Raw genomic sequence first — 22,990 nt, forward strand, 5'->3', positions numbered from 1 at the left:
ACACACCTCCTTGGCAACGGTCCCCAGTCTTTCAATTCAGTCTCAGCTCGCAGGACTGTTCATCTTCAACTAAGGATTTGAAAGATTATTCGATTTCTGCTATAAACTGGTTTTTTTGGACATCAGTAGACTACAGATGAAGAACTGTGACATCGCACTGTGAGTTAGCACCATAGGCGCCATTGCGGGCTTCATTAGCCCAAGATTTAATGCTTGCCACTTTTGAGCCCCGTTAGCTCCGAAATTTTGCCTCAGAGACTGTTAGCAGGTTGAGGCTGATTTCTTACTGCCCTGGGAAGACCACATGAATTAACAGAATAGCATTGTCTGTTTGGGTGCAGTGCAGCTGCAGTTGACATTTCTGGAGCTACTTTCCACGAATTGACAGCTTTGCCTTTTCGCGTTGATTATTATTACCGCCTTTCAATTTGTCATCAGCAGCAGAGCTGTTGGAATGTGCAGAGCCGTTTGACCGCAAGGATTTGGAGTTTAAAGCAGCAGACTTGAGGCTAAACTAAGGCTTCAGTTCTAAGCCAGGATGTGGCGCAATAAGAGCTCCATTATTGTGCAAATGACCAACATTTTTTTCCCACTTCTCCTTTTTGGCATGCAAACAGTTGCCTCAGGGTTCTAATCATAGCAGCGGCATTTTGTTTGTTCTGGCAGCCATTTTATAGGTTCCAGTAGCCATTTTGTGGCCCTCTGGCTGCTATTTAACTGCATCAGTTCACCAAGACTATTGATTGATATTGACGCTGTATTACTTTGGCCTCTGAATTCACCATGGGGATCATGTCAATTTGGCCTACCCTGCGGGCTTGCCGGCGGCTTACAGGGATTTAGGTCAGCTGAGCCTACCCTGTCTATTGAATTTCCCCGACACAATTGAAGTGCCTACTTCTGTGTCCAATCTTCAACATCGTTGATATTCATAAGAACATTATGTGATTTTTTCCCCAGTTCTTTTTCTTTTACTCTGGTACAGTGATATCAGTAAATTGTACGCTTTGGTTTTTGACAACTGTGAAATCTGGCATGCTGACGATTATTATTATTTTTATTATTAGATGTCCAAACTGGGTTTGGCATTTTTGTGTATCTATCACTCCTTTCAATGTTTATTTTAACATTATATAAAATTACACATTAAAGTTTATCAAGAAAAAAACCTGGTTGCCCAACTGGAAGTACCTGTTGTAATTAAGATAGATTCTTTATTAGAGCAAAAGACAGGTGGGCAGGTAAAACATCACCAGGCCTGAGCTTCAGCCAAGTTCTGGAGATAAGGGTGGGAGTGGAGTGTCCTGGGCAAAAGTGACCTTCTTGCTGGCAGACTAGTGCCATCCAATGACTGCCATACTCTTTGGCCTGCAAACCTGCCAACTGTGGTTGTAGAAATCTTGGAGGGGCAGGCTCTGTCCCTTTAAAGAGTTTGCTGATCCCTAATAATAGAAGGCAATCATAAACCTCAGTCCAGTATTTAGGGCAGAAATTTCTATTTGTTTCAGTGACCAGAGATGGCAATAGCAGAGTGTGATATAGTGGATATAAAAGGAAACAGAGCCCTTCATTTCCATTTTTAAAGATTTCAGGATTATTTTCAGGATAGTTTTCAGGTTTTAGGTTTATTAGATATATATCATATGCTTTAAAAAATTGGATACATTAAAAATATCTGGGGAGTATTGAATCCCTGCAATAATGTTTAGAAATGGTTGACTGTCATCCTCCTTTATTGGAGGTGTAATATGGAAGGAACCTTAATGCACTAGCGTTTCCTTATTAGTTAGATATCTTGGGTTAAAATTATGCATTCCCAGAAGGATGTCTGTGTAACAAAATTAATTAAACTCAGCCTTTGAATGCTCACTCTCTGCTCAAGAAGAGACCAAATCATATAATATGATTCCTAATTTAAAAGTGTAGAACAGCAGCAGAACTTTGAATTTTGAATAGTTTAGTACCTTCATTGGTTTTTTTCTGTATTTTCTTTTGTCTTTGTTTTCATTTTTGTCTGCTTATGCAACTTTCTCTTGGTTTGTTTCCTTGCCATACTAATTTTCTTTTAATTTTCTTATTTTACATTTGTTCCTTTTAAGAACATAGTTTATATCGCGTTTATCATCTATGTATGTATTAGCTGCTACATTTTTAATATGTAATTTCTTTCAAGAACCTTAACTGTAACATTTCTAACATTCAATAAATAATTGAATTTCTGAAAAAGAGGATACATATATTGGGGGGGGGGTATTTATTGTCCATTTGAGTTTTGTTTATGCCAACTTACATTGTCCTTTGGTTTTGTTAATTTATTTCACAATTGCTCAAGATAGTTAATTGTATTACTTTACAGTGAACGGTGCAGGTATACCTTGCGTGGCCACAAGGATTCAGTAAACAGCATTGAGTTCTTTCCTTTCTCCAATATTATTCTCACCAGCTCTGCAGACAAGACTTTATCTCTGTGGGATGCCAGAACAGTAAGTAGGCTTTGGGATGTATTACTAATTCATTAAACTGGACATGTTCAGTGGTTGCTTAATGGGCAAGAATTAAATCTGTTTCAATTACAAACTAGATTCTGGGGAGAAATTATGTGATTACAGAGATGTATTTGGGACCTACTGAGTGTTACATGAACCGTAATTTTATAGGATGTATTATCTCCAAACATTTCCAAGTATATATATTTATGTATAAACGTTGTAATTTATGGTAGGCTAGATCATATTTTTTGTAGTCATCTTGAAATGCTCATTTCTGTTAGTCTTTAAAGTCTTGGCAAGGTGTTAAAATGGTGGCATCCAGTTTGGAAAAAGCTAAGTATATAAATCTATTTCAGTCTGGCTTCATGTCTGAATATAATATTAAATAAATCTTGGTTGCCCTGATGGTTGACCTTTACTATGAGATAAGGTGAGTTCTACATGGTGATTCTGCTGGACCTTTCCAAGGACTTTGACATTATAGGTCATGGTGTAATTTTACTGCAGCTATTTGATGATTTAGGTGGGTTTAGGTTGTTCCATTACTACCTGTAGGATCACCACCAGAGAGTAATTTTGAGAGCTTTCCGGTCAATTGCATGGCACAGTCTAAAAGGGCTCAGTTCTTTCTCCCTTATTGTTCAATATCTTATTAAGCTCTTGGGGCAGTTGTCAAGAAATTTGGAATTGAATGAGAGTATTTCCTTTTTTTCACCTTCAAGAGGGGCTGTGCAGGTAGTTCTTTGAAGGAAATTATGAAGGACAATAAAGTGAAACTGAATTTGAATAAAATGATGATTCCATGCACAGGTGGTTAGCTGGGGTCTCCCTTTGATTTCAGTATATTACTAAAAGAAAAGTTTGGAAGGAACATCTGTGATCAGTTTCAGCTGGTGCACCAGCTATTATTCTACTAGAACTGGAATAACCAAGCCTAAGTGAATCCTAATAACTCTCATGCCTGGATGATTGTCATATTGTCAACAGAATATGGGAAAGTCATGAAGGAAAAGATGAAGAGTCACTAGCAAGCAATAGTTAATTAAAGGGACTTGAGTCCAATCCAGGAAATCAGTTTGAGTAAATGTCTCATAGAAGCCTCTTCCTAGTTCAATTGAAGATAAAATGAGAAAAGGGGAAGCATATTCAAACTTGCAAAATTCTGTTGGTATAACTATGACAAGAAAAGCAATCCTGACCTTGATTTCTTAATTTCATCTATCTTGTTCGGCTGATATATATGTTACTACAGTACATTCTTTGTGGATTACACCTGAAGATAATGTGGAAATTGCAAAATCCAGGCCCTAATTCAGTGATGGCGAACCTTTTTTGGCTCGCGTGCCATAAGTGGGGGTAGCGCAGGGGCGTCGTGTGTGGGTGTGCCACACCCATAATGCAATGTGCGACCCCCCCCAGTGCGCATGCGCACACTACAGGCATGACCCCCCATTTTTTGCATGCTTTATTCGCCCTCCCCAGGCTCCAGAGGCTTTATAGGAGCCTGGGAAGGGTGAAAACAGCCTCCCCCACTCCTCCGGAAGCCCCCCGGAGGCTTCAGGGACCTTCAGGAGGCTTCCCTGAAGCCTCCGGATCAGTCAAAACGACCCTCCGAGCAAACCGGAAGTCACTTCCGGTTTACTTGGAGGGTCGTTTTGAGCGCTCCAAAGGCTTCAGGGACCTTCAGGACGCCTTCCTGAAGCCTCTGGAGCAGTCAAAACGAACCTCCGAGCAAACTGGAAGTCCGTTCCTGAACTTCCGGTTTGCCCGTAGGGCTGGTTTTTTGTGCTCGGGAGGCTTCAGAGAAGCTCATGAAGCCTCCAGAGGGCCTCCGGGGGGGTGGGAGAGGCTCTTTTCGCCCTCCCCAGGCTCCTATAAAGCCTCTGGAGCCTGGGGATGGCGAAAAATGGCTTTATAAAAGGGTGAACTCAGCTGGCCAGTGCGCCCATGCGTGCTGGCCAGCTGACAGGGCAGCGCCTCACGTACCCTGACAAATGGCTCCACGTGCCACCTGTGGCACGCGTGCCATACGTTCGTCATCACTGCCCTAATTATTAAGTGGTCACAAGGGCCTTTGTTGTCCATGAGCTACCTGATCCTATCTACAGTAGTAGTAGTAGTAGTCTATAAAGTTAAATTTCTAAACAATTTAAGAACTAACTGTACCAAATTGTGTTGTATAATTGGATGATTTCCTTCAAAGAATATGGAAAGCTATAGGTCCGTGATGGCGAACCTATGGCCCGCGTGCCACAGGCGGCACGCAGAGCCGTTTCTGAGGGCACGCAAGGCATTGCCCTGTCAGCTCCAGTGCGCATGCATCCGCTGGCCAGTTGATTTTCGATAGTTTTTTTTAAAATCTCCAGAGGATTCCCTGAAGCCTCCAAAGGGCGAAAAACAGCCCAATGCAAACCAGAAATGAGGAGAGAGCTGCCAGAACAGGGGAAAGACAAGCGGCAAGAAAAGAGGCTTCTTTCACTCATGCTGGCTGCTCTGTTCCCCCCTCCCCCCTGCTACTAAAAAGGATCCTGCCCGATCGCTTGAATCCACAGGGAAATGAGAGAGCTGCCAGCACGGGGGAAAGACAAGCAGCAAGAAAAGAGGCTTCTTTCACTCGTGCTGGCTGCTCTGTTCCCCCCTCCCTCCCCTGCTACTAAAAAGGATCCTGCCCGATTGCTTGAATCCACAGGGAAATGAGAGAGCTGCCAGCACGGGGGAAAGACAAGCGGCAAGAAAAGAGGCTTCTTTCACTCGTGCTGGCTGCTATTGCCCTTTTTTCCATTTCAGTGCTACGGCATCGAGGTTGCCCCACCCACCATCGCCCAGGTCCTCACTTCTCCCAAACATTTCTTTGCCTACCTGATTTCCAGCTCCATCGCGTTTCTTGCCATCGTGTGCAGAGAAACAAAGTTTGTGGGACTAAAACAAAACTTCAATCAATTACAGCTTGGGGGGGGGGGGGATCTCGCAAAGTTGGAATTGATTGATTGAAAGGAGTTTTTTTTAGTCCCACAAACTTTGTTTTCCTGTCCAATACGGCAAGAAACATGATGGAAAAATGCTACGGAGGGGAAATTAAATAGGCAAAGAAATGCTTGGGAGAAGCGAGGACCTGGGCGATGGGGGGGGTGGGGCAAACTCCATGGAGTGGTGCTGAAATGGAGAAAAGGGCAACAGAGCAGCCACCTTGAGGGAAAAAAGCTGCTTTTTCTTCTTTTCTTGCCGTTTTTCTTTCCCCTGTGCCAACAGCTCCCTTCCTCATTTGTCTATTGACTGTAGTGCCCAGGATCCTCTTTAATAGAAGGGGAGAATTTAGCAACTGGACTCACACCTGTCATTGTAAAAAGGGCCCAACCATTACACAGGAGAATGATAAGGGAAGGTTTTTTGACACAGGAGCACACTTGAGCATCCCCCCACCCCCACCCCAATCTCTGCCCGTTAGTGGCAGAGCAACTTCTCCCCTCACTGGGTGTTATCTAAGCCAGAGCAGGGAGTGGCGAGGAAGCCTTGTGCAAAAATGCACGGTCCACACAGGTGAGGGGGGACATTAAGTTATGTGGGTGGGCACTCGAGTTCGTGTGATAGCGCGCACGTATGTGCTTTTGGCACCCGAGGCGAAAAGGGTTCGCCATCACTGCTATAGGTGCTGGCGAACCTATGGCACACGTGCTCAAAGTGGCATGTGTTTGTCTTCTGGGTTTCTGGCATGCATGCGCATATGATGATCAGCTGTCCTTCGCATGCGCAGCAGTGCCAAAAACCAGTGTGCATATGTGTGCTGACCAGCTGATTGTCGGGTACACATGTGCGCTAAAATCCAGAAGTTCAGCTTTTCCAGAGTGCAGCCCTGACAAGCATGCACATGCATGGGTGATGTTTCCGCGTGACCTTTTTGGTACTCAGTGCCGAAAAGGTTTGCCATCACTGCTATAGACAATATATATCCTGATTTTAGCATATAATTTAACAAAGTATCACCTAATGTTCTGGTTAGCAAGGGACTTGACAATCACATTCAAAGAGAGTTCATTATTTTTAAAATGCCTGAAAAAGATGATACAGTAAACTTCTTCCAGCCAAGACCTGCTCTGTATGATTCTATAGTTATGCACACAATACTGTATTTTTATGCACATATTTATGCTATATTTAAATTACAAGAAAAGTTTGATGTCTATGGAGACTCTCAGTGATCCAAGTCATGGTTGTCCCAAAGGTGCTTTTTCAAGAGTCAACTGGCCTTGTTTTTCTTTGAAGATATTTTGCTTCTCATCCAAAAAGCTTCTTCAGATAGACAAAAACACAACTGTGACAAGAGTCCACCTATGTCCCTCAGATGGTCTCCGGACAGCCTATTTGTAAGTGTGGGGAGATTTGACTGAACAGGTTCTTTGGTTAATTGCTTTTGCCAAGGTACTTGGTTTGGTACTTGGTTTTGCTATATCAGTTGATAGCTTAGCAGAAGTGTAGTTTTGCAATCTATATTTATAATGTATTTCCCATAGATTCCAGGCTCAGTAAATCATGGTTTTGTATCAATGGTTAAGGGATAGCTGAGGTAGTGAGAGAAATAAAGTTATTTGGAATAAAGAATCTCCTATGATTATTATTGATTATTAAAATATAATACTTTCCACTCTTGGTACATTCCAGGGTTTTGAAACAAATAGAATATACTTAATAGCTTTCTTAGTATTGCCTATCTGCTTAATTATGTTTATATGATATTATTATGTAGTGTAGTACAAAACAAAACACTTGCCTATGTAAAATTTAGCAAGCCATATCCAGAAGAGACTTATTCTTTCTCAAAATATGTTGACTATTCAAGGCTCAGAGTTGTATCTAACTGAATCTTTTCCTTTATTAGCCCTTAACCCTCAATATAGAACCGAAAATAAAAATGGAGCAATTGTAAATAATTTCCACTGTTGAAACAAAAATATGTATTCATGCTTCCGCATTTGCAAAGAAATGTAAATGACAATAATAAATCATTATGCTTAGAGAGGGGAGTAAAGCACTGTGAAGTAGTATATGTCTGTGCTATTGCTATTACTAAATAAATTATGAGCTGTTCAAATGTAGAGTTTTCTCTACATAATTTATGAAACTAAGGACAGAAATCCCTGCTGATGAATCCTAACCTTATACAATATATCTGACTTTATAGATCCACTAAACTATCTCATTTTCTAAAGTATTCCTGCTCTAAGTTCTCCATCCCATTGCATGGTATGCCGCATTAATAGTTCCCCACTTTTGAGAACATAAGCATAGAAGGTAATGTATTTAATACAGAACAGTTTTAAAGAACAGCGGGGAGGAGCACTCTATTTGGCCAAAGCTGTTGAAATGGAAACCTATCTTCAGCCTTTATATTAATCATGGATTTATGATCTCTGGTATACTGCCTTTATCTTACCATCTATTCAGACTTCCAGCTGGGGATGTCTAGAGAAACCCCTGAGGCTATTTGAATTGTGCAGAAATGTTCTTCCTAGTTGAAAAGGGAATTTGTAATCAATTTTCTCCATACTAGCCAAAATGCTTTTTCCTGTCCATATTTACTCTTTAGTTTTCTTCTGCACGAAGTCTCTGGGAGCACCAGAGGGCGAGAACACAATAATAATAGGGTTTATAAATCAATCTTTCTGTTGTTGTTAGAGCTGGGAGCTGAATGTCAATGATAGCCCCAAAAAGCTTTGTGGAAGATGAGAGCCTTTAACTTAAAAACTAGGAGGAAAAAAATATATAGTTTTTTTTCCCAAAGTGCATTGATGTTTCAGTGCTGTTGGGCTTTCAGTCCTGAAGGACTCTTTCAAGGCTTACAAGTTATAACTGAGTTCTGTGCAGAAAATTGGTCAATCAGGAAAGTAAAATCAATGTGGCATGTTATAAGAACAAATTAATTGGAAACTATAATACTACATATAGAACAGTTTCCTTCTCATGTATAAGTGTGACATAAGGCATTATGTCTGCATAAGACATGGATGCATAAGACATTTTCAGAACAAATTTTAAGTTAGTATGAAACTGTGTGCCAAAAGAAACACAAAGCAACTAGGAGAAGAGTATTATTGTAAGATTATGTTTACATAATTCAAACTCAGCATCTTCTGATAACCAACTGGATAGAATTTTGCAACTTTCATTGAAATTCAGAAAAGTGACCTGCTAGTAGAAGGCATATGACGTTTACTTCAAGCCAACCTGTACATTTAATAATGAGAGAAAATATTAACTGAGAGAACTAAAGATAATGTGGTTGATTGTCTTGATGACATCATCTAAGCATATAGAGTCTCATTGAATATGGAATGTTACTGAACTTCTCCAATCCTTTGAGAGGAAGGCCTTATATTTTGAGTTGTAAATGCCCTTCTATTCAAGATGGAGAATATCTTTTTAAAATAATTGCTAATGGAGAAAATCCATTACTGAAACCCAGTAACAAGCATTAATAGAAATGAAGCCACAGTAGGCCAAATCACCGGTTATAGCTCTTTTTCTAAGAAAAAAAATAAACTTGTCAGCAAAAATTCATTCCAACCAGATTTTTACCCCTCTAAATTTTGTTCAGTAATAAGACAACCATTTCTTCTTCGTGCCAACTGTTTCAATTTCCAATACCCCAAATTGTTGTAGAAATGGTGGAATGACTCACCAGGTTTTTCAATAGTTTTAGAATCTTAATTAAAATTTTATTTTAGCTAAATTTAAAATATCAACTATACCACTTTGACATTAAAGCTGACCTCTTTGAGCTTGAAGTGAAGCTGACCTCCAGCCAGTTGCTGCTGCCAGGAAGCCTCCCAGCCATCACCTCTTTGAGAGCCTCTTTGTGGCTATGGTGGCTGGCTTCAGGCTGCTGAAAACTACCAGAGGTCTCCAAAAAGGCTGCTGTTGTCGCCGCCCTATTCTTCGCGCCAGCTGTGCACACACATCCCATTGCCTGCTGCTCCAGAGGGACTTGCCTGGGCAAGTCCGAGCGGAGTGACACAGCAGGCAATGGGATGCTTGTTCACGGCCGCTGTGAAGAACAGGGCGGCAACAGCAATGGAGGCTGGCTTGAGGTCAGTTTGCCTTCAAGCTCAAAGAGGTCAGCTTGCCTTCCAGAGTCTGGACCAGCCGCTGCGAGAGGAAAGTAAGCAGCCTGAAGAAATAGACGGCTGCGCGGCCGCGCACGTGGCAAGAAAACACCATGCAGCCATTTTCAACTGCCACGCAGTGATTTCTACTGCCACAGGCTCCAGAAGCTGGGGAGGTCCTTTGCAGGCGGCTAGAACTGGCCGCCCGCAAAGGACCTCCCCGGAATTGTTTTGATGAGCATGGGGTGACTGACGGTAGTTGTGAAGCCCCAAAGCCCCGGCCACCACCGGAATAACTGCTGCCACCCCCTCCTCCTCTAACAGCACTGCTGGATTTGCCGCCTGGCACTGTGGGTGAGGTGAAGCCACCAAAGCTCCAGGCGGCATCCCTGCGTGTGGCAGCGGCCCCTCCCCCTCCACTCAGAGCACCTGAGCTGAGCTCTACATCACCCCTGCCCCCTCCTCCTCCGCCGTGCTTTTGAGGAGCCATGAGGCTGCCGGAATCAGTAGGAAGGTGACGGAGGGGGTGAGAGCAGGGGAAAAAAAGGTCTCATGGCTCCTCAAAAGCACGGCAGAGGAGGAGAGGGCAGAGGTAACGCGGGGCCCAGCTCAGGTGCTCCAAGTGGAGGGGGAGGCGTCGCTGCCATGGGTGGGGGCGCCAGTGGGAACTTTGCCGGCTTCACCTCAGCCGCAGCGCCATGCAGCAAATGTGGTGGTGCTGTTGGAGGAGGAGGAGGAGGTGGCAGCAGTTATTCTGGTGGCGGCGGGGGCTCATCGGCATCTTCAGCGGCAGCCCTGCCCAAGATGAAGAAACCAAAGATGGAGAAGATCCATGCAGATGACGTCGCTGCAACTTGATTGGAGGAGGAATTCTGGGAGTTGAGGTCCACAAGTCTTAAAGCTGTCAAGTTTGAACACCCCTGGGGTTTTTTCCTAAAGGGTTAGGAGAGCAAGGGTCTTGTAACTTGACAGCTTTAAGACTTGTGTGCTTCAAATGCCAGAGTTTTTGAGCCAACATTTTGGTTGCTAAGCAGGAGTGTTGTTAAGTGATACTGATGTTATTTAACACTTTTAATTAAACAGGTACCTTGAAGAAACATAACTTTGAGTTTCAAATAATACTGATTTCGTTGTTGTCTTAGGTGACATCTGTGAAAAAAATTCAGGTGCTCAGGCATGAAAATGTGCCGCTCAAACACTATACTTTTCTGCTCACATTGAAAAAAAATTAGAGGGAACATTGTGCCGCACATGTCAAGCAACATCGCTCCATGTGCCACTTTGGGTATGCCAGGTTCACCATAATGGGGCTAGTCATGCCAAGTTCTCTCAACAGTTCATCATACAATTTAGCATCGAGTACTTTTATCATCTTTGTTGCTGTTCTCTGCACCTTTTTCAGGGTCTCAACATCTTTTTTGTGTCATGGTGACCAGAATTGGATGCAGTATTTTAAGGGTGGTCTCACTAATGTGGTATAAAGTAGTACTATCGTGATCCTGGTGCTATCCCTCTATTGATGCAGCCATGACTGCATTGGCATTTTTGGCAGATGCATCAAGTTACCGGCACATATTTAAATTGTGGTTCACTAAGACACCTTGATGTCTCTTACAGTTACTCTCACATAGTTACAGATTCATACCATTATGGACAACATCATTAAAAGAAGTATTTAAATGAATGAAAGAATATCTATTTGCCTTGCCTCCACCTGATCTTTACAACACTTTAAAAAAAGTCAGAAAATAATTAGCTGCATCTCCAGGAATAGTCTCTGTTCAGGAACTAATGGATTAATGATTAAGATTCTTCTTTTCTAAAACTTCACGGCCCGGAGGTGAGACATGCTGAAGCAACACAAATAACCCTAGAGCTCTTTTATTTTGTATTGTTTTAGCCAGTGACGTGCGGTGACGTTTATGACTGGTGAGGCTGGTGACGTCATCAAACCACGTGGTTGCTCCGATCGCAGGGGCGCAGCCCAAACGGAGAAGTTTCTTCAGCTCCAGCCTCAATCAGCGCAGCCGCGGTCCCCTTCATCTTGCCTCAGGAAGGAGGGGAATGGGACCATGTGTGCAGGGGAAGGGGATCGCGGCTCTGCTAATCTGAGGCTGTGCGCTGAGGAGCCGCCTGCACACATAGTCCCATTCCCCTTGCAAGGATCCCGGGCTCGCCCGATGTAAAAAATGCCTAGGTACCGTGTTTCCCCGAAAATACAACTTGTCCCGCACTCACTGACCTAGCGTTATCCTGAAAGCGCCAAGTTACAGGAGCCGGGGGTGGGGGGAGCGCTCACGTTGCTTGCCGCCTTCGGTATACCGCTAGGTTGGGGAGTGCCTGCTGCCGCCGCCCGCTGCCGCCCCGCGCCACCGCCGCCCGCTGCCGCCCCGCGCCACCGCCGCCCGCTGCCGCCCCGCGCCACCGCCGCCCGCTGCCGCCCCGCGCCGCCGCCCGCTGCCGCCCCGCGCCGCCGCCCGCTGCCGCCCCGCGCCGCCGCCGCCCGCTGCCGCCCCGCTGCCGCCCCGCTGCCGCCCCGCCGCCGCCGCCCCGCTGCTGCCCCGCGCCGCCCCGCTCCGCTCCGTGCATAACATCCAAACTCCAAAACTTCCAGCATCGGCCGCTCTAGGAGTGCTCTCTCTGGTGGGCCGGCTGCCGGACAGAGAGTTTTCCGGACAGAGTCTTCCAGCAGCCGGCCCACCATAGAGAGCACTCCTAGAGCAGCCGATGCTGGAAGTTTTGGAGTTTTGAAGTTATCGGCGGCGCGGGGCGGCGGCGCGGGGCGGCAGCAGGCGGCGGCGCGGGGCGGCAGCGGGCGGCGGTGCGGGGCGGCAGCGGGCGGCGGTGCGGGGCGGCAGCGGGCGGCGGCGCGGGGCGGCGCGGGGCGGCAGCGGGCGGCGGCGCGGGGCGGCAGCGGGCGGCGGCGCGGGGCGGCAGCGGGCGGCGGCGCGGGGCGGCAGCGGGCGGCGGCGCGGGGCGGCAGCGGGCGGCGGCGCGGGGCGGCAGCGGGCGGCGGCGCGGGGCGGCAGCGGGCGGCGGCGCGGGGCGGCAGCGGGCGGCGGCGGCGCAGCGGGCGGCGGCGGCGCAGCGGGCGGCGGCGCAGCGGGCGGCGGCGCAGCGGGCGGCGGCGGCGCAGCGGGCGGCGGCGCAGCGGGCGGCGGCGCAGCGGGCGGCGGCGGCGGCGCGGGGCGGCAGCGGGCGGCGGCAGCAGGCACTCCCCAACCTAGCGGTATACCGAAGGCAGCAAGCAACGTGAGCGCTCCCCCCACCCCCGGCTCCTGTAACTTGGCGCTTTCAGGATAACGCTAGGTCAGTGAGTGCGGGACAGGTTGTATTTTCGGGGAAACACGGTACCAAGGCATTTTTTGCATCGGGCGAGCCCGGGATCCTTGCAAGGGGAATTGGACCACGTGTGCAGGAGGCTCCTCAGCGCACAGCCTCAGATTAGCAGAGCCGCGATCCCCTTCCCCTGCACACGTGGTCCCATTCCCCTCCTTCCTGAGGCAAGATGAAGGGGACCGCGGCTGCGCTGATTGAGGCTGGAGCTGAGGAGCCTCCTGCACACGTCCCATTCCCCTTGCAAGGATCCTGGGCTCGCCCGATGTAAAAAATGGCGAGATCGGCACACTTGGGGCTGCTGCTGAGATGTCCAGGGAGGCTAAACCAAGCCGCGCGCCTCTCCCAGCCACTTTCACGGCTTCCTGGAGTAATTCTTTTTTATTTTCATGATGAGAGTGGTGAGGCTCCGCCTCCCCTGCTTCCACTGACTGCACGTCACTGGTTTTAGCTATTATGTTACCAAGTAGTAAATTGGATTGGAATAAAAACAGTTTTAAAGACAAAGAAAGAGAATTGTCTTAAATAGCCTGGAGCTAGCTACTTTACACTTGGATGCCAACTGGCTTCTTTGCATTTTTCTAAAGTCAAACCTAACTGCTGGATTTTGTACCAACTGAAATTTCTGGGTCAGATGTATAGACATCTACACATACACTATATTGCCAAAGGTATTCGCTCACCTGTCTTTACTCGCATATGACATTACTGTATGTGACATCCCATTCCTAATCCATAGGGTTCAATATGACATCTATCCACCCTTTGCAGCTATAACAGCTTCAACTCTTCTGGGAAGGCTGTCCACAAGGTTTAGGAGTATGTTCATGGGAATTTTTGACCATTCTTCCAGAAGGGCATTTGTGAGGTCACACACTGATGTTGGACGAGAAGGCCTGGCTCTCAGTCTCCACTCTATTTCATCCGAAAAGTATTCTATCGGGTTGAGGTCAGGACTCTGTGCAGGCCAGTCAAGTTCATCCACACCAGGCTCTGTCATCCATGTCTTTATGGACCTTGCTTTGTGCACTGGTGCACAGTCATGTTGGAAGAGGAAGGGGCCAGTTCCAAACTGTTCCCACAAAGTTGGGAGCATGGAATTGTCCAAAATGTCTTGGTATGCTGAAGCATTCAAAAGTTCCTTTCACTGGAACTAAGGGGCCAAGCCCAGCTCCTAAAAAATAACCCCACACCATATTCCCCCCTCCACCAAACTTTACACTTGGCACTATGCAGTCAGACAAGTACCGTTCTCCTGGCAACTGCCAAACCCAGACTCGTCCATCAGATTGCCAGATGGAGAAGCGCGATTCTTCACTCCAGATAACGTGTCTCCACTGCTCTAGAGTCCGATGGCGGCGTTGTTTACACCACTGCATCCGACACTTTGCATTGCACTTGGTGATGTATGGCTTGGATGCAGCTGCTCGGCCATGGAAACCCATTCCATGAAGCTCTCTGCTCACTGTTCTTCAGCTAATCTAAAGGCCACATGACGTTTGGAGGTCTGTAGCGATTGACTCTGCAGAAAGTTAGCGACCTCTTCGCACTATGCGCCTCAGCATTCGCTGACCCCGCTCCGTCAGTTTACGTGGCCTACCACTTCGTTACTGAGTTGCTGTTGTTCCCAAACACTTCTACGTTCTTATAATACAGCTGAGAGTTGACTGTGGAATATTTAGGAGTGAGGAAATTTCACGACCGGATTTGTTGCAGAGGTGGCATCCTATCACAGTTCCACGCTGGAATTCACTGAGCTCCTGTGAGCGACCCATTCTTTCACAAATGTTTGTATAAACAGTCTGCATGCCTAGGTACTTGATTTTATACACCTGTGGCCATGGAAGTGATTGGAACACCTGATTCTAATTATTTGGATGGGTGAGTGAATACTTTTGGCAATATAGTGTAAATCACATCACTGTAATCAAGCCTAAAGGTCATCAGTCTTTATAGCATGCTTTTAAGAGACTTTCTTCCAGAATGGGGTTGTTTAAGGATGTCGAATGAGCTGAAAAAAATTAAAAAATTAGATTTGGGTCCCAAAGTATCATCAAACTGTGGAGAACAATGACACTTATTGTCTTCTCCTGTCCTAGTCTGGAGTTTATGGTATTTTTTATTAACTTCTAGGCATCTAAGTCATGGGTTAAGCTAAGAGGTCACAGCCAAGAGAGTTTTGGTTTCCCACAACCCATTTTTCCACCATCTAACACCTATATAGATGTTGTTCTTCAAAGCTTACTTTGACACTGCCAATTCCCCTCTCCTGCTTTTTTCTTCTACTCTATTTTCTTTGGCAGGATAATTTAAAACAGGAGTTCCCACCCCCCAGGCCATGGCCCATTACTATTTGGAACCTGGCTGCATGTGTGACAGTCCGGTGCACATGCTCATATGTGCAGCTCAAGTCATATGAGCAGCATGCCAGCTTGCACATTCATGTGCGCATCTCAACCCCATTACTTGCATGTGATGAAGGCCCGGTTCCCTTGTCGCCCCCTCAGCCAGGCTTCCAAGCCACAAAGGTTGATGACCTCTAATTTAAAACATCCCTGAAAAAGTAAATAATTGGATTACTATTGCTGTGATTTTACAACGGAATCACTTTCCTATACTGAATTTTCAAATATAATTATTTTGACTTCTTTTCCCAATGGTTCGATGCTGGAGTACAGGGATAATAGATAGAGAAAGGAACTGATTGCATATAAAGAGTAAGGAAGATGACCTTGATAATGATAGGACATATCTATTATCAAATGACACGGGGGAAAACATAGCTTAAGTCTAAAGCAAGAAGAAGGTATACACAAGCAATTCATGCAGATAACTTCCTATTTCGCATGACGATGGGAGGGAGAAGTAATGCACATGATTGATGTTAGCTTCATTTATGTAGATCAAATCAAAAAATCAACTCCACAAGAACACTAAAACTACCAGTAATATTGGCTATAGTAACAGTATCTTGCAAGTTTGACTTTGTTTTATTCTCCTTTTCTTTTGTCCTTTATGCACATATTCACTGCCCAGGATAAGGAACTTTCTAGTAAAAAAAAAAGGAATTGGAAATAAAGTCAATGGGAAACTAAGTATGGCTGCAGCTTTAAATTAATACCAAATCACAACTAAAATGGAAAAATCCCAACATTAATCATATTTAATGTAAATTGATTTAATTTACCCAGAAAAAGGACAATTTTTAGCAAATTGTTTATTTAAAAGAGATATACATAAAATAAGACCATGTCAATCTGTTATAAAAAAGCAAAAGGTAACTCAAGCTATTATGTATAGAAGCTATAGAATGTATAGCATTTGGAAAAACAAAAACAAAAAATGGGAATAGCAATTTATCTTAAGCTTTCGGGGAATTATTAGAACAGTTTAAGATCATTTTAACAACTTGACCAGAACTTCTACAGAACTAAAACTACTAAGCCAAAATTAATATAATTGCAACCCCTCTGATACATCTCCAGTCACAGAAAATAACAAATATTAAAGATACGTTATTGAGAAATAGAAATATTCTTATTTTTATTTGAAATAAGTAAATCTTTATTTTATCTTATTTTAGCATGCATAACTTTTTTCTTCCGTTAACCCTTCTGTATAAATATAGTACATTTTATGTAAGTAGAGACTTCACTGAAACAATTTTTTGAATAAGTACAGTATATATAGTATCCTAAGTTTTCTTATATGTATGTATGTATCTCTGTAAATACGGGAACTACTATATTAAAAGATGTACCATTTCATTTTTTAAAAGATCACATTTCATTCAAGTGTTTTTTGTTAAGGATAGTACTTAATTATTCTCTTTTCCAGTGATTTGGTTTCCCAGACAGAACTACTGTATTCAAATGCCGGTGTCAGATCCATGTATCTGCTATTCTTTGGTGGACGAAGAGGGGTGGGGGAGTTGGATTTGATGCATTTTGTTCTTTCCCCTTTCTATGTCTTGCCTTGCATGTTTATATAACCTTTTGCCCGATTTATTACCGTTGCCTGGCTCCTCTGAGGTCCGGAAAATCCTCACCTCTTGGAGGATGCAAAGAGGGGGGCGGAACCATGTGGTTTAAAACTCTGGAAGATGATCCTTGAGAATCCCTGCTTATCTGTTTCTCAGAGAGGCCAGTACAAAAACATCTTCACATCTGTGGATTGGTGGGAAACCACATTGGGAGGGGTTCCTAAATCTCTTTATCATGGATTGTATAGCCTGAGAGTCCCAGAGCCTGCTTTCAATGTTGATTTGCTTTCACTCCTTTTCAATAAAAGATTCCTTTTGAAATACCAGGTTTTCAAGAGTCTACACTTTTTTGAAAGGGGGGGGGGGCAAGGCAGGTCCTTACAACAGGCTTCATATGATGTTTTGCAGCTTGTTCAATTTTGATTTTTATCTTCTGATTTTTATTATCTTTCTCCCCCCCCACACCCTTTTGCAGGGACTTTGTGCTCAAACATTCTATGGTCACTTGCATTCCTGTAACCATGCCACGTTCAACATGAAGGTAAGCTAAACATAGTAAATAATTATAGTTTAAATAGAATATATATACACACACACACACACACTAACACTTTTAGCGAGAGATACATACATGTATATTCATATATATACCACTTATAGGTACCATTTCGGTGGGATGATATGCCTCGGTGTCTGGTCATGCTGACCACATGACCACATAGAAGTCTTGGGACCATTCCCTCAGCTAAGAAACAGAGATGAGCATTGCTCCCTAGAGTCGGACATGACTGAACATAGGAAACCTTTACCTTTACTTTACATACATGCAAACATTCGTTCATACATACATACATACATATAACATCTATATATCAATTAATTTTGCAGCTGGATATATAATCTACTTGAATTTTTAGTTTCCTGAAATCATTATTTTTCAACAATAATTCCAGAGGACACTATTCTCCCCATTGAAAGGAAAAAAATCTTTATACTGTTTTTTTCATTTTCTACTTGGCTATTATTTCATTAATCATGTTCATGTGTATACTTTATATTCCTGAATATGTGTGTGTGTGTGTGTGTATACATACACATACACATACACACACACACACATTTGTTTTTGGAGATTTTCACGGGTACAGGTATGCAGGTCTTCGATATTCAGGTCTTTTCCCGCGAAAGATTGAGAGTATCTGGGCTACGTTTTGAAGAGGTCGAAACCTACAACCCCAAAGACAAAATCCAGCTAGAAAAACAAGATGTCTACAAAATACCATGCAAAATCTGCCCTGCAACATATATATATGCAGCTCTCGGCGTATTCGGGTCTTTTCCCATGTAAGATTGACAGTATCTTGGCGATGTTTCGACGAGGTCCCACTCGCCATCTTTAGGCTGGTGCCTTCGGCTTCGTGCTTGTGCGAGCAAAGCGTGATCAGAGCTGCCATCTTTCTATAAATAATGGTGGGTGGGTGTGGAGTGCTGGCTTTGTTGCTGTAAGCAGGTTGGTTCGCTGTGTTGTTACATCTTGATTAGTTGATGGAGTTGGTGTTTGCAGATTAGTTGGCTGTTTTGTAACATCCTGTGTCGCTGAGGTACTAGCTCAGTATACTAAGTGTCATCTACATATCTAAGCCAGAGTTTGGGTTTGTGTTCAGATTTATCTAAGGCATTGGTTTCAAAATGTTCCATGTATATGATATGTAGATGACACTTTCGTAATTTGGCCACATGGGAAAGAAAAACTGGACAACCTCCTCACACATCTCAACAGCCTACACCCCAAAATACAATTTACTATGGAAATAGAAGCTAACAACCAACTTCCCTTTCTGGACATCCTAATCTACAAAAAACCCAATGGCTCCCTAAGACATCTGTTGGTGTGTGTTTTTTCCGGTAGATGGTGTGTCCTAGGGAGCCATTTTGCTCCAGTAATCCACCCAGAAGCAACTTACAACAACAAGAAGAAAAAGCACTCACCAACCTGACGAAAGACAACAACATAATCATTCTCCCAGCAGACAACGGTAACTCCATAGTAGTCATGAACATGTCTGACTACCAAGCCAAACTATCCAACTTACTCCAAGACCCCGCTTACAAACCTCTAAACACAGACCCCACCACCTACCTGGAAAAAACCACCAAATCCAAAATAAAAGCCTCTCCCATCAGTGAAGAGATCCAGCAAAGAATCATCCCCAGAGAGAAATCTTCCAGATGCCCCAAACTCTATGGCCTCCCCAAGATACACAAAGAAGGAACACCACTCAGACCCATAGTCAGCTCCATAGGCTCATATCTATAGAATCTTGCCAAATTCCTTGCCAAACAACTCCAACCCTACGCAGAACCCATCACCTCACACGTACAAAACTCACTCCACTTCATAGAAACAATAAAGAAACAAAACCTACAACCCAGCGATCTACTTGTAAGCTTCGATGTCATATCCCTCTTCACCCAAGTGCCTATAAAAGAAGCCTTGACAGCTATCCAGAACAAACACAACACCCCTAAACACATCCTGGACTTGACCAACCACTGCCTAACCAACACATACTTCATCCATAATGGACAAAGATACAAACAGATAGAAGGAGCACCCATGGGATTACCCCTCTCACCTGTCATCGCAAACTTATACATGGAACATTTTGAAACTAACGCCTTAGATAAATCTGAACACAAACCCAAACTCTGGCTTAGATATGTTGATGACACTTTCGTGATTTGGCCACACAGGAAAGAAAAACTGGACAACTTCCTCACATATCTCAACAGCCTATACCCCAAAATACAATTCACTATGGAAATAGAAGCAAACAACCAACTTCCCTTTCTGGACAATGGCTCCCTAGGACACACCATCTACCGGAAAAAAACACACACCAACCGCTACTTAAACGCACAATCCCATCACCACCACAGATCAACTCTGTAGCCAAGACCCTCATCCCCAGAACCAAACACCTAGCCGACAAAGACCACCTGAAAACTGAATTACACATTCTCACAAACATATTAATCTCCAACGGATTCCAAAGAAAAACAATTACCAACTTAATCCAAAGGGAGACTCCCCCCAAAACCGAGACACAGAACAGGACAACGGCATTGCCCTCCTACCTTACATCAAAGGCACCATAGATAAAATCAGCCAAATTCTCCACAAACACAATATCAAGACAGCCTTCAACTCTTACCAAAAAATAGCCAACATCTTAAGGAATCCCAAAGACAAAATCCAGCTAGAAAACCAAGGAGTCTACGAAATACCATGCAAAATCTGATTCCTGGATGATTATCAGGGCAATATTTTTGTTAAACTCTGGAATTTCAGATTGTATCTTCCTCCACAACTCCTTAAATATATATTTAAAACCCCTTCAAAGATGGAATAAGAAAACAAATCATTCCTATATATTTTAACAAGAGGGTTATACTGACAGCATGTCTTATTTTCATTGCTGCATTATCTGCCTTCCCTTTCTAGAAAGGATGTTTTATGCTAACATCAGGACATGTCAGTTACTGAAACTATTTTTGGTCACCTTACTACAAAAAAAGATATTGAGAACTTTGGAAAAAGTTCAGAGAAGAGCAACTAAGATGATCAATGTCCTGCAGACATTTGAAGAATGGCTGCAGGATTTGGGTTTGGCTAGTCTAAAGAAAAGAAGGATTAGGGGTGACATGATAGCAATATTCCAGTATTTGAGGGGCTGCCACAAAGCAGAGGGGCTCAAATTATTCTACAAAGCACCAGAGGGCAGACAAAAAAAATAGATGAAAACTAGTCAAAGAGAGAAGCAACCTGGAAGGGGGAGAAACTTCCTAACAGTGAGGACAATTAACCAGTGGAACAGCTTGCCTTCAGAAATCGTGGGTGTTCTATTACTGGAGGTTTTAAAGAAGAGACTAGACAGTCACTTATCTGAAATGGTATAGGTTTTCCTGCTTGAGCAGGGGGATGGACTAGAAGACAAGGTCCCTTCCACCTCTATTCTATTCTAACAGTCTAGCACTGTATTCTCCTGCAGTGTCCTTCAATTAAACACAATGAAACACAATACAACCAAACATTTGTATATTGATAATTTTATAGACTAACATTTATTTTGATAAAGAATGTTACATCTGGCATAAAACACTATGATGGAATTACTGATTGACATCCTTAGTAACTTAATTAGAAAAGTTAAAAACTGTCAGTAGAAGGCTGATTAAACAGAACAAGGGGTGCAATTTTAGAAGCTATAATTACAGCTCCAGAAATTAATTGTAGATCTGTAGAACTCAGGCAGCTGTAGGTGTTCATACTGTACATGTAACTATCAAATTATTCAAACTGCTTTTTCATTCTGAAAACTAGAGTGCTTAATATATTCTCATACAAGAATATTCATAGCTTAGTATTGGAAAGTAAGAGTATTTTTATGCCAATTCCTATTATGTCAATAGGAAAAAGCAATATAAAGAATCATTTTAATTTGTCTGCTCCTATTCATCTTTGAATTTCTTTATGCAGAAATGGTTTGCATTGCCTTCTTCCAGGATATTTTTGTGATATCCAAATTTGTTTGGTCTAGGATTTCCAGGTGATCTGCAATCCACCTATTTGATTCATGCAAAATGATCAGATAAATAGATGATCTGATTTCTTCAACCTGTGACGAATCCACCCGATTCATCTCAGCAAAGTAATTTCAGTGCCTATGGGCTGCTTCAGGCCAGTAATGTGGAATGAGATTTTGCAAAGCTGGCTGAAGTGCTTTCAGCTGGCTGCTTTTAGGATCGCCCACAGAGTATGTCAGAATCATTCAGTCTAGAAAGCACTTTGACAAGCGTTGTGTCATTTGTTGGTGCTTGATATTGACCGCATTTTAGGCTAACACTGTCAACACACTGTCTGCCCCATCCAAACTGCTTGGGAACAGCGTTTCTTCCACAGCACTGATGAAAGGGTTTGGAAGAAGGCATCTAGTCTGGATGAAGCTTCAGGTTAAGTGGTTTTAGCATACAGTGCAGGGTTTTGTAGAATGTTCAACAAAGTCGCAGTGCCTGGAAGACATTCAGGACGCACTGGACAATTTAGCATATATCGCAGGCAGTCCTATAATGTGTATCTAGTCCAGGGGTGTCAAACTCAAGGCCCGTATCCCTCATCCGGCCTGTGGGGTGCTTAAATCTGACCTGTGGGTCCGGCCTGGAAATATCAAAGGACTGGCCCACGGTCTTATGCTGGCCAAAGGAGGCCATGGGGCGGGGGGCATTTTGTAGCCTCCCTGGCTTCCTGCAGCACTCTGCTAGCCAAAAATGGGCCACCCGGAGGCCCCATGAGGCCCCCGTGTTGCCTGTTTTTGGCTGGTAGAGTACTGCTGGAACCTGCGCAGGCCAAAAATGGGTCATGCGGGGCCCTCACAGGACCCACATGTGCCCCATTTTGGCCAGCAGGAGGTGACTATCCCATCTCCCCCTCCAGCTCCCCCCCCACAGGTCCATGGAGGAGAACTACAATGCTGATCCGGCCCTCGAAGAAATCCACTGTGATACCCCAATCTAGTCCTTCTGCTTGAAATGCTTCTTCAGCCAAAAACAGGAAGAAAACTCTTTTACCTACAGCAATAGATTTTTATTTTTTTCATTTTCATAATATATAACCACATGTATACTATTACATAGCCAACATCATATTGTATTATTAAATGTTTACATCAATTCATCTTACCATCAACTCCCAAAAACAATTATTGGCTCTTCTGCTCTCCATACACCATATTTGTACCTTATCCATCACTTTCTTCTCCCTCTCTCCTCCCCCTCCCTACCTCCTTTCTTCCCTCTGTCGTCCTTCTCTTCTCTACTTTCCCTTCCTCTCTCCTTCTCCTCTCTCCCCTTTCCACTCCTCATTTCTCTCCTCCTCTTCCCTCTCCTTGCCCTCTCTCCTATTCCTCTCTTCTTCCCTTACCTCTCTTCTCTACTTCCCACTCTTCATCTCCTTTACTTGGTGTATTTCAGCTTCTGAGCAAGCTCCATTTTATGTTGATGGTATTTATAACTCCTTTTCAATATAC

At 43.9% G+C, this 22,990-nt stretch overlaps 1 protein-coding gene across 3 annotated transcripts in view; it reads left to right on the forward strand.

The window, feature by feature from the left end:
- Nucleotides 1-22,990, forward strand: part of SPAG16 (sperm associated antigen 16) — a 295,715-nt gene that overhangs the window by 140,679 nt on the left and 132,046 nt on the right. For all 3 annotated transcript variants that reach the window (XM_081934340.1, XM_081934339.1, XM_081934341.1), the window contains 2 exons: nucleotides 2,357-2,483; nucleotides 17,380-17,445. In XM_081934340.1, the coding sequence (XP_081790466.1) occupies nucleotides 2,357-2,483; nucleotides 17,380-17,445 (193 nt within the window). The remainder of the gene's footprint in view (nucleotides 1-2,356; nucleotides 2,484-17,379; nucleotides 17,446-22,990) is intronic.

The sequence above is a fragment of the Natrix helvetica genome (genome assembly GCF_964273705.1).
Source record: "Natrix helvetica genome assembly, chromosome: 1".
Lineage (NCBI taxonomy): Eukaryota > Metazoa > Chordata > Lepidosauria > Squamata > Natricidae > Natrix > Natrix helvetica.